Here is a 12,010-nt window from a genome sequence, read left to right as displayed (position 1 = left end):
TTACACGTTTCTCCATTAAAATTATACTTTTATCTAATAAAATTACATTTTTTTCTATTAAAATTACACTTTTTTCTGTTAAAGTTACACTTATCTGTATTAAGGGTACCCTATCAAAGACTAAAGTTACACTCTCAATGGATTAAAGTTACACATTGAATATGGACTAGAGATATATACTCTCAATAGACTAAAATTACAATTTAATGGCCTAAAATTACACTTTAGTTGACTAAAGTTACACTTTTTGACTTAAATTACAATTTAATGGACTAAAGATATACTTTTTGACTAATATTACAATTTAATGGACTGAAATTACACTTTAATGAACTAAAGTTACACTTCTAAAAGACTAAAGTTATACTTATAAATCACTCAATTTAGAATGAGCTGTGTTAAAATTTGAAAAAAAAAAAAGTGTCTCAAAAATTGATGTAAAATTGCTTCAAAATTTCAAATGTGTCGTAAAACGCAAAATTTATCGTAAACTTGCTTCAAAATTTGAAATTTCAAAATAATATCCGTCAAAATCGCTTTCTTTTTGTTAAAATTACACTTTTTTTTGTTAAAATTACACTTTTAAAACAGTAAAAGTGTCATAAAATTTGTATAAACTTTCTCTCGAAAAAAGAATTTGTATAAACTTACAAATTTCAAAATAATATCCGTCAAAACCGCTTCGCTATTTAAAATTACACTTTTTTCTGTTAAAGTTACACCCTAAAAATACTAAAATGTCGTAAACCCGTCTCAAAATTACAAAAAAACAAAATAAATTACGTCAAAACCGCTTTTTTTTGTTAAAATTACACTTTTTCCTGTTAGAATTACATTCGTAAAATTTGTATAAACTTTGAAGCATAAGAAGACTTTTTTTTGTTAAGTGTATGATAATGAATTAGTGAACGTATAATTAAAGCTAGAGAGACAAAATGTGATTAATTAGCGTATATGACACTCATTAGTGTTAAGTATGCTTTTTTGCTTGCAATCTCAACCATTCTTAGTTGGATATCTAAGGGATGTAGTGAGGACTTACGGACTCAAATATATAGGTGGACTTATAAGAACTTTACTCTCTCTCTCTCTCTCTCTCTCTCTCTCTCTCTCTCTCTCTCTCTCTCTCTCTCTCTCTCTCTCTCTCTCTCTCTCTCTCTCTCTCTATCTATCTATCTATCTATCTATCTATCTATCTATCTATATATATATATATATATATATATAACAGAATTATGTTACACTAAAGCTTCTTTACATCACCATTAATGGAGATTATACGTTCTTCACATTCTTTTCATTAAAATTAATATTTTCATTAAATTATATATAATTTTTACTAAACATTAAACTATAACATTATAATTAAAGTATAAAACTATGAATTATTAAATCTTTTATTTATACTATTATTTTATCTTTCAATTTTACTCAGTTTTCTTGAATACTTTTACAGTTCAAATTTTTTTCTCATATCAAAATATAATAACGTGCAATATGAAAAATTAACGAGGTGTTAATTTATTATGATTAAGTAATACAAAAATAAACTCTGTAAATACCGTGCATTTATTGCGCGGGATCTAAACTAGTTATAACTATTTAAAAAGAATTATGTTGTAAAAATTCGGGCATATAATGTGAAAAATCTTATTTTACATGTGCATTATTTTCATCATGTGGGTGCTAAGTGCTAACGAATAGAAAAGAAAAATACCTAATTTACAAAAGTGTTGATGGTTGACTATAAATGTTGCCATGAATGTTTGCCAAGGTAATAGACTTTTTTTAAAAAATATGTAATGTTCCATTTTCGAATGGAATAAAAGAACTTTATATTGTATATTAATTACTTTCGATAGTGCTTCTTCGATCCCACCAATAAAGGATTACTATGTAATACTCTATTTGCATAATGTCTCTTGTTATATAAAAATACCCAAGAACCTTATTTTAGACGGTCACTTTTTGTCTGAAAATATATACATATGTAACTATTTTATGGTTAAATATAGGGGTGTTAATGAGACGAGACAGCTCGCGAGCAACTCGAGCTCGGCTCGGTCAAAGCTCGACTCGGACTCGGGATCATGGTTGAAAAATAAAATAAGGTAAAGTTTCACTTTCAGGCAGGAATCGAATTCACACTCTTTGGCATAGTACAGTATTCACAAATGACCAATGAGACATTATATATACTCCGTAGCAAGTATGGTCCTTTTCAGTTCTATACATGGTACGGGGAGCCTATATTCACTACTGCCTCGCCCCAATGACATCCCTAATATCCACCATCGCCCCGCACCACCCCATAACATCCCTACTTAGTAAAACCAACAAATATCACAACATAATAATTGAATATCTTTAAGAATTTTCCCATTAAAATAAGTTTAAGACCATGTGAAAGTAAATCAAAGGTACCTTCTTACATTATTCCTCATTTTCCTTCTTAATCTCTTATAAAACCCACTTTTCCATATTACTACCACCACACACATCTTCAACATTTCTCTTTTTATTTCTCCCTTTTTCCACACACATTTGAGTCTTAGCCAAAAGAAATGTCTGCCCAAAACGGTTCCGATTCAACCCAATACAAATTCCTAATCTACGGCCGAACCGGTTGGATCGGCGGTCTACTAGGAAAACTCTGCGAAGCCCAAGGAATCAGCTACCATTACGGTTCAGGCCGATTAGAGAACCGGGCTTCCTTAGAAAACGACTTAGCCGAGATCAACCCGACCCACGTATTCAACGCGGCCGGAGTAACCGGTCGACCCAATGTTGACTGGTGTGAGTCTCATAAGGTTGAAACTATTCGTGCTAATGTTGTCGGTACGTTGACTTTAGCCGATGTTTGCCGTGAAAAGGGTCTTGTAGTTATCAATTTCGCAACCGGGTGCATTTTTGAGTATGATTCGACCCATCCTGAAGGATCCGGTATCGGGTTTTTGGAATCCGATACTCCTAACTTTATTGGCTCTTTTTACTCCAAGACCAAAGCTATGGTAATTTCTTTTTTTTTTTTACTGTATTTTACTGTTTAAAAGATGATTTATGTCGGCCGACCCCTATCGCTTGAATTTTAGTTGAAAATGGTCAATTTGGATCTATCAAGTTTGATCTTGAAGATATTTTATTATGGTATTTTGATCTCGTATTTTTTTTTCAAGATCCGCCATTGTCTGGGAGAGTCATAACCCCCACTATATCTTAAATGTTAAGTTTGACTTTAGAAAAGCAAGTTGAGAAAGTAGTTTGACTTTAGCAAGTTGTTTCTATGATTTTCGTTGGTCAACGGATCAGTTTTTTCGAGTAAGGATCCTTTCCATTTCATAGAATACAGATGCAGTGGTTGAGTGAGGGGGTTAGCAGGGGCGGTCGCCCCCGCTGACATTTGAAATTTTCGGAAATTTCAAATAAAATTTTCGATTTTTTTCGACCTTTTCGCCCACGCTGACTTAAAATCCTGGCTCCGCTAGTGGTTGGATGATCCATTTCCTACTAATGGTTCACATTTGTTCTACTATTCATGGATGCGAATCATGCGATCCATTTTTCACCAGTACACCTCTACATATATGCTCCTAGGTTCGATCGGAGGGAACAAATCTTATCCTTTAGAGACGATCCCTAATCGTTTGCTATGTGTTTTTGGGTCCTTGGTTAATGTTATGCGACTCTGATTTCTTATGTATAGGTGGAGGATCTACTAAGCAACTACGAGAATGTATGCACATTGCGAGTAAGGATGCCAATTTCATCGGATCTAACCAACCCACGAAACTTCATCACCAAGATCGCTCGTTATGAGAAAGTGGTCAACATTCCTAACTCAATGACAATCTTGGATGAACTCCTCCCCATCTCGATCGAGATGGCAAAGAGGAACCTCACCGGTATCTACAACTTCACAAACCCAGGCGTTGTTAGCCACAACGAGATTCTTGAGATGTACAAGGAATACATCAACCCCGACTTCACTTATAAAAATTTTACCCTCGAGGAGCAAGCTAAGGTGATCATTGCTCCCAGAAGTAATAATGAACTCGATACCAACAAATTGAGCACTGAATTCCCAGAGCTTTTACCCATCAAGGAGTCTCTTATCAAGTATGTGTTCGGGCCGAATAAGAAGACAGTTGCAGCCTGATGGAATTCTTCAGGATGCTACTATGAGTTTCTGTGATGCTGTTACAGCAGCAGCAGTCACTAAAAGGATTTATTTGCATATTTCATTTTATAGACATCATTTTTCAAGATATTCATGTATTATTTTTTTCCTGTGTTGTAATTTTATTTTCTGCTGTTTTACAAACAAAAAAATTTGTAACCATTGAAATTTGAATAAAATTTGTTTATTTGTTCTGTTCTATCAGATGTCCTAACACCATCTTGTCACTCGCGCATCCTTTATTTTAGTCAATAAAGCCCCGTGATTCAAAACCTTCGCGAAAGAAGGCAAATGAGCGTTACTAATTGAACCAGAGGAGGCAACTACTTCGGGTTAACATTCGCGTTATTCATGATATCCTCGCAAAGAACCATGATCCATCGCGTTACTCAGGAACTAATCCATGAATCTAGGATCTTGATTATCATATTCATAAATAAAAAGAATATTTTTTGATAAGGGCATAATTGCCCTTATTCTCTGCTCCATTTTATCATCTTTTTTCGACACAATTTTGTCGGTGTTGTTAAGTCGGGCAAGGCAACTACCTGCCTAAGAATGACATTGGCCAAATCAACCGTGTGCTTTGCCATAGTCCAAGCAGTTCATAGACTATACATCTGAGGTAGTAACTCTTATTGTTTATTTTCTGAGTTTTATTTTAAAGTTTTTGAGTTCTGCTTTAGTATAAAGTTTTTGAGCACATTTACTAAAACATTACACTAAAAAAATTATAATATTGCTCAAAAACTATATTTATAAATGGTAATATCTTTCGGAAAAAATGTTTATATCTTTCAAAAACTACTGAGTATGAGGTATTCGCCGGATCGTAATCCTTTTTCTCTAGTCCAAGTATTAACAATCTTATGAAACATCCGTCTTTTTATGGCTTAAAAATGTTCAAAGTGCCATATCCATATTGACCATTCCAAATTTCCAAGTATCAAACATAGAGTATGTAACATAAAAGTGTGAGGATTCGATCACACGAGTATTTCAACCGTCTAGGAGATCAAAAGGAGGAAGTTTGTTAATACTGCAACTGATAAGTTAACTAAAAGGCCAATGCATACACTGTGAGCCAAATATAATCGGCTCTGTAATGAAATATTTATATGCCATATTTAACTTATTTGAGGAAAAAGTAGCCGGTAAATCGCCGATAAACCATACACATTTTCCCCTTCGCTACAGAAAATAAATAGAAGAAAAATGAGAGCGCGAATAAAACAAGGTCACACTAGTAGAATGAATAGTTCAACACACAAGATCATCGAACTTGCATCATTGCATGCCAAGCACAATGGCCACTTAACTGTACTCTAAAACATCATCAATTTGACAGTTGTGGTGTTACCTTCTTGCCCGGCATTTTGTTTTTAGTGACCGTTGGCAACCGAACCATTTTGAGTTGGGATGGCATTGTTTGCGGGTTTCTTAGCATAGAATCTTCGGTACTTGGAGTCTACTTCAGTTAGATAGTAAGTACCCGGAGCCAAAAGGCTGGTATCTTTGCTTGTTACAAAGTCCTTGGCCCCATACCTATGCTCCATTAGCTTTAAAGTGTCGACAAATTTCTCGGGTGCAAACTGAGACAAATTACAGTATGTTTAGACTTAGAAACAGAAATATCAACATAAACCAATCTGCAACTTCATACTTCCTCTCGACACCAAAAAGAGTGATCATTTCGAATTTAAGCACATTTTAAAGTATTCTAAGGGGAAATATACAAAATGTCACTGAATCAAGATAAAACTGTAGTCCTCCTATATGACGCATATGGATCGACCCTATCAAATTCTGCTTCTTTTAACGGGGATTGAGTGAGATTATTACTATTATGAGATGGAGAGAGTAACAAACAACTACATCACCTCAAATCCTCAATGCCTACTTAGATTCCGCCAAAGATGGGGACAAAACTAAAATACACAGATTTGCCCCTAATTTAGAAAAACCTATTTTCAAATGACCGTTTCAACTTCGACAAAACTTCCGGAAGAAGACTATGTGAATGCGACATATAACTATGGTGGTTTGTTGCGTGGGATACTTCCATTTATTGTAAGAGAACATAGAACGTATTTCCACAAAATAGCCACGTCCGAGACTCTTGTTGTGTGAGTCGTAGTAATATTTAAGAGTAACTAAAAAGGAGAAAAAATAATACCTCATGCCTCGACTTCAATTTGTCTGCAACATTCATAACAGCGGCAATGTTAGACAAGCTGAAAGGCTCTTGTCCCTCATTTAGGCGGAGTGATAACATTGTAGCTGATAAACCACTTCCATAAGAGAACATTATCACCCTTTTGCCGGCCTGAAATATTCAAAAGAGCATAGTGATGAGTGATGAGTGATGAATGATGACTATAGTCTAAATAATTCATCTAATAGGAATATATATAATAGTTGGGCCTCAACTATCACCTTACGGTTTTGGTTGAGTTGGTTCATCTATCATGGTATCAGAGCCAGTGTGACCGTAGGTCACGGGTTCGAATCCTGACAACCTCAAAACTCCTCAAAAACTCGAAGTGGAAACCCAACACACGGTACGGGGGAGCCGGTGTACAACCAACCACTCTTCAAGCCCAATGGGCATTTGAGTGAGGGAGCGTAATAGGAATATTTATAATAGTTGGGTATCAACCATCACCTCCATAGGTGGTTCGAATCCTGGCAACCTCAAACTCCTCAAAAACTCGAAGTGGAAACCCAACACACGGTACCGGGGAGCGGGTGCACAACTAACCACTCTTCAAGCCCAACGGGCATTTGAGTGAGGGAGCGTAATAGGAATATTTATAATAGTTGGGCCTCAACCATCACCTTAAGGTTTTGGTTGAGATGGTTCATCTATCATCATCATCTATATAATAAAACACCATGTTGGATTTAAATAAAAGCACTCACCAGCTTGCTGTTCTTATTATGTATAAGGGAAGCAAACGCCGAGTAAATAGATGCTGTGTAAGTGTTCCCAATTTGCTTTGGCACCAAAGTGGTAGGCTGCACCTTCTCCTCATATAAGGGTTTTGCGATTTGCTGGGATACCTACACAACAAATCACCATTTTACTCTTCAACTCGGTAAAAACTAAACTAAAAGTTTTATGTAGTTTTTTCATTGTGCAAAAGGCGTCATAACAACAATTTTGACGTTGACGAGTTCAAACCTCCAATCATGAGCGTGCCATCACTCAAATGGCTTTACCCGCTAAACTAACATTTGCAGAAATAGGCTAGTTTGTGTAATTCAACCAGTTGACATTACTTGAGACTTAACCCACCTTTTCAAGATCCCTGCTTTGATAGCTTTCATCTATAGATAGATTAGAGAATGGAGCCAACTTCTCCTTAGCATCTTCACTAATAGAACTGTCAAGAATGAGCAAAGATTTAAAACAAATAATCAGTAATTCCGTCATCAGTTACATGGACAACTCAATTCAGATTTCAGAATTGTACAAGAAAGCGTTACCTGGCATTCCTCAAGAAATCGTTGTACATCAATCGGGCAAAGCTTTTTTGCACAAGCTGCAAGAGTAACAGATTAGCAAGCTTAACAAGGATAAGAAAGTTGTGAATATAAGATGCTAGTAAACATCCAAGTTGCATATGGATACCTTGTTGTATGGAGAATGAAACACGACATAATCAGCATCATTCATGGAGAACTGCTTCCCTTCAAACTTCTCATACCTACAGATTAAAGTAAGTTAAAATATGTAGTAGTATAAAATTTTGGCCTTAATATAATGAGGCAACTTAGAAGTTTGATCGGGCTCTTACTTGCTGCATAAATGTTTGTAGCAAGAATCAACTGCCATGAGATAACAGGTTTGCGACAATTTTCCATCAACAACCTATAGCAGAGCAAATTGATCGATAAATAACTCTATATTTAACCCACAAAATAAAATACAGGCTGATCAAAGTTTCAGTTATAGAAGCATAATGGGTACGCAATCTTATTAGTTTAAACTTTAAAGTACGATGAAACTGTTAAACACTTAAACTTACTGGATATTCACTAGCTAGATCGGGCTTGTAGAAGTCGTACACATGAGCCATATGGCTTCCCCTAAATTTGCTTTCAAACACAATAGGAGCATCCGGGCCCACGAGCATCGCGATTGCAGCTGCCCCTCCTGTGGGTCTAGCTGCTCCCTCGGCATAGACCTGACGTATGAAAGCATAAGAACTTCACAATTAGCACAAAACACAAGCAGACCATAGTTCAGATAGGTGGTTTTCAAGTAAGGGTATTGCATTTGTGAAAGAAGAGGGTTTGAGCATATACCGCACTATCTGTGCATACAACAAGGCCATAACGCCCGTCCCATGAATTGCTCTCAACCCAGTTTACACAGTTGAATAATGCAGCAGTTCCACCATAACATGCATTGGTTGAGTCAACACCTTCAATATCTGTATTTCCATGCTCCTGGAATTTTTTTGAGGAGGGAACATCAAATTCAACTTCTAGAATAAGAACGTAACTATTGTTCATGGTTTCTTTCATATGAAAAGATTTTCAATGATCAACAAGCATATCTGGGCAATAACGATGTACTACCTCCGATTCAGAAATAATTTTCATATTCATATTTATATCAGGATTAAGAAGTGGGATTACTTTAGGTTTATTGTTCTTTTGCATCTCAAGGACCAACATAATTATATTTGTCCTTTAAGATGGAAAAAAAAAACACAAGTATGAGCATTTCTACTCCTACTTCTTAACTCCTGCATCTATTGGATACAGAACTTATTTCAGAATTCAAGCGAGTAGTAGGGCAATAGCAATGGTAATGAAGTATGAAACTTTTTATAAGGTGCTCCTTAACCATTGAGCTAGAAAATAAGGAGCTCCTTATAAGAAACCGGTTTCTAAAATAAGGAACCGGTTTCATGTTAGTAAAAGGAGAAAAAAAAAGGGGGGCAACAAATGAAGTATGAACCAGTTTCATGATAGGAAAAGGAGAAATAAAAAGTTTCAAATATGATGATGTCTGCTTATGGGGCAATGGAAAAAGTTGGTATGAAACTACAACCATTGCTATTGCCAAGTGTTCAATTCTAATCACATAGTAAACCGTTGTCCAAAACATATTAATAAGTCGATTTAACACAACACCTCAAATGTCTGCATCAAGAAAGTTTTGATAGATTTGCTCTTGTCCAAGACGGTCTCACTGCCCACTTCCAACCGACCGATTTGTTTAGGATCAACCTTATATTTCTCAAGGAGAGAAGTCACGGCTGTCATACTGCAAGGCAGAGTAAAGAACACACTTATAAATCATGGTGTAATGCTGATGTGAAATTTGGACACAGGCACAACAAGTAGCAAATACTCCCAGCTAAATCAGATAGACCATATCATATGTACTCCTATGTTGAGGACGCATAAAAACCAATAGTAACATACCAAAATGATTGTAAACAAGAAGACGTCGTGTTACATTACTTTAGCAATAGAGAACTCATTCAACGAGACGCCAACCTTAAAACGCTCACGTGATATGTTAAATTGTGACATACTAGTAGGTAATTCAACTATCAATTAATAATAGATCATAGAACGACGAAGCTCAGTAGGGAGTTGAGTTCAAAACCTCATGGAGATTATGTCTTCTACATCTGTACAAAAAGCCATGCAATCTTGTCCAAGTCCAATGGTGTATTTTCCTTTACTTGCACCATCATGAACCTCCAATGCTTCCTGTTTAACACATAAATTCACCAAAACAAAAGCCTTTGTAACTAAGAATTTCTAAGGATCGAGATTCAATCTTTCAAGAGAAACGAAACCAACGACAGTATGAGCTTCTATGATATCCAAACAGTTGACTCCTTAGTCCTTACAAAAATTAATAAGCATTGTTTGGAAGATAACTGAGTCCAGAAGTGCTCTGTTACCAACACCTCACTCCGTCACTGTCTGTAATTATCATTGTTTCAAAATTACACTCGCGATTTTCAAACAACGATAGCTATTGAGTGAGACGGAGGGAGTACTAATTATGTTGAACTAAACCTTAAGCTTAACTGGGTAAGATCCTAATGAGTTTTTATGCATTTCAAACTTCAAAGGTCAAATATATGAAAATTTTAAGGGTAAAATAAAGACAACCCACTTTAAAGGATCCCATTTTACGATAAATTTGTGTAAAACCGTCTTACACAAGTATTTGTCGTTAATAACTAGCATGATCAAATATTCAAACTTTAATGCACCATCTTGAACTGAATATACCTAAGACAAAAATATTGGAAACTTTACTGGATTTTAGTTCAAAAAAATTATTCTTTTGGGCCAATGAGTAGAGAAAAACTCTAATTGAGTCTAATTTTCTCCAATATCAATCAATAAAACACCACTAATTTGCAAATCAAAAATACCCAGAAAAATTTGATCTTATAAAATTGAATAACATGTCATCAAATCAAATCAAATTCCAAATTATTCAGGTATTTACTCAATCGATGAAAATCAATAACCCCATATAGAGCTTCATCTATACACAACAGAAAAAGAAAAAAAAGAAAAAAAACAGTGGGACGATCGTTTATTTATTTACCTTTAATTAAAATACGTCTAAGCAAATGATTGGGACGGAGGGAGTATAAGGGTTTAAAGTATAGTATAGTACATGACCATACCTGTTGAACACAAGTAGGAGGAAAGTATATTTCCATGGCAAGAATTCCCACATTCTTCGCTGAAGATGCCATTTTTATGGTTAAAACTTTGCAGATGACAAAAAAATAGAAAAAACTCTCAAAGTTTTAATGTTTTATTCTATAACAACAACAAATTCCAATGATTATATTACGAAGAAATAAAACATGGGAGAAAAATCGAGGAGATTTGAAGAGGAATTAGAGATGGTGATGTTGGATTTCAGATGTTTATTTTCTTTTTTTTTTGAAGACATTGTTATGTTATGGCTGCCAATCTGGCATATATAGGCTGGGTATGTCGGGTAATTTTTAATTTTTTCACAAATTCTTATTTTAGACCGAATCTCATAAAACTTAACACGGATAAATCGATACCATATGCTAAGTTGTTTTAAAAATGATAAAAAGTGTTTTTTTTTTTTCAGGAATTAGGAAACCCGCAGCTGCTATCTTTGGAGTGCACTTAGGAAACTTGAAGTTGGGTCTCCTAAGAATTTTACCCAAGTTTAACCACTAAACTTCACCCTTACGATTAAGTTTTTGTCTTTATTAATACCATAAGGTAACATTTAGATCTATTTTACAGATAAAACAGATATTCCATTTTAAATAAAATTTACTATTAATATTTTTAGTATTATTATTGGTACATGAATTTTAATTACATGTTGCTATGATGACTAGGTAAATAAGTGGAGTTTCCATGACCAATTTAAAAGTTTTGTTATAATTTGATCATGGAGGTGACATTTTGATTTTGAATTTGAGTGGTATTCAATTTAAGTTTGTTTCGAGCTTGTTAAGGCTAAAACAATGTAAACGTGTCAGATATGGTTGAATTGTTTTGAGTAAAGTAATTTGAGCTTGTAAAAATTTCGGAAGAATTAGGTCGATTGGACGGGTACGTTATTTTGGAATCCATCAGTTTGATACTTTGATTGAAGTGTTATAAAGTTATTTAGAGACAATGGTCAATATGTGAGATTAAGGAAAGATTCTTGTGTTTTTAATTTTACTACTCCCTTGGCTCAATTAATAGTTATTTATTGTTTTGGGTACAAAGATTAAGGAAACAAGTACGAGTGAAATTGGACTACACAAATCATTTAACCCCACATGGCTACATGTACAAGGA

The 12,010-nt window shown here is 34.9% G+C and overlaps 3 protein-coding genes across 3 annotated transcripts in view; 1 reads left to right on the top strand and 2 right to left on the bottom strand.

The window, feature by feature from the left end:
- Positions 1 to 12,010, bottom strand: part of LOC141587301 (SPX domain-containing membrane protein At4g22990-like) — a 189,991-nt gene that overhangs the window by 144,080 nt on the left and 33,901 nt on the right. The window lies entirely within an intron of this gene.
- LOC141587300 (bifunctional dTDP-4-dehydrorhamnose 3,5-epimerase/dTDP-4-dehydrorhamnose reductase-like) lies at positions 2,351 to 4,376 on the top strand. The gene is made up of 2 exons (XM_074408750.1): positions 2,351 to 3,011; positions 3,704 to 4,376. Exons 1-2 carry the CDS (start codon positions 2,565 to 2,567, stop codon positions 4,154 to 4,156), a joined length of 900 nt encoding a protein of 299 aa, XP_074264851.1. The 5' UTR covers positions 2,351 to 2,564; the 3' UTR covers positions 4,157 to 4,376.
- On the bottom strand, positions 5,199 to 11,129 carry LOC141587299 (hydroxymethylglutaryl-CoA synthase-like). The gene is made up of 12 exons (XM_074408749.1): positions 10,855 to 11,129; positions 9,807 to 9,913; positions 9,326 to 9,458; positions 8,489 to 8,632; positions 8,209 to 8,367; positions 7,978 to 8,051; positions 7,812 to 7,887; positions 7,667 to 7,722; positions 7,476 to 7,563; positions 7,100 to 7,240; positions 6,354 to 6,503; positions 5,199 to 5,769 (listed from the first exon to the last, which is right to left on the bottom strand). The coding sequence occupies exons 1-12, from the start codon at positions 10,924 to 10,926 to the stop codon at positions 5,560 to 5,562; spliced, it is 1,410 nt and encodes a 469-aa protein (XP_074264850.1). The 5' UTR covers positions 10,927 to 11,129; the 3' UTR covers positions 5,199 to 5,559.

This window comes from Silene latifolia, chromosome 6, assembly GCF_048544455.1.
Source record: "Silene latifolia isolate original U9 population chromosome 6, ASM4854445v1, whole genome shotgun sequence".
Classification (NCBI taxonomy): Eukaryota; Viridiplantae; Streptophyta; class Magnoliopsida; order Caryophyllales; family Caryophyllaceae; genus Silene; species Silene latifolia.
The sequence above is the reverse complement of the archived record's forward strand: the minus strand, read 5'-3'. Positions and strand labels throughout refer to the sequence as shown.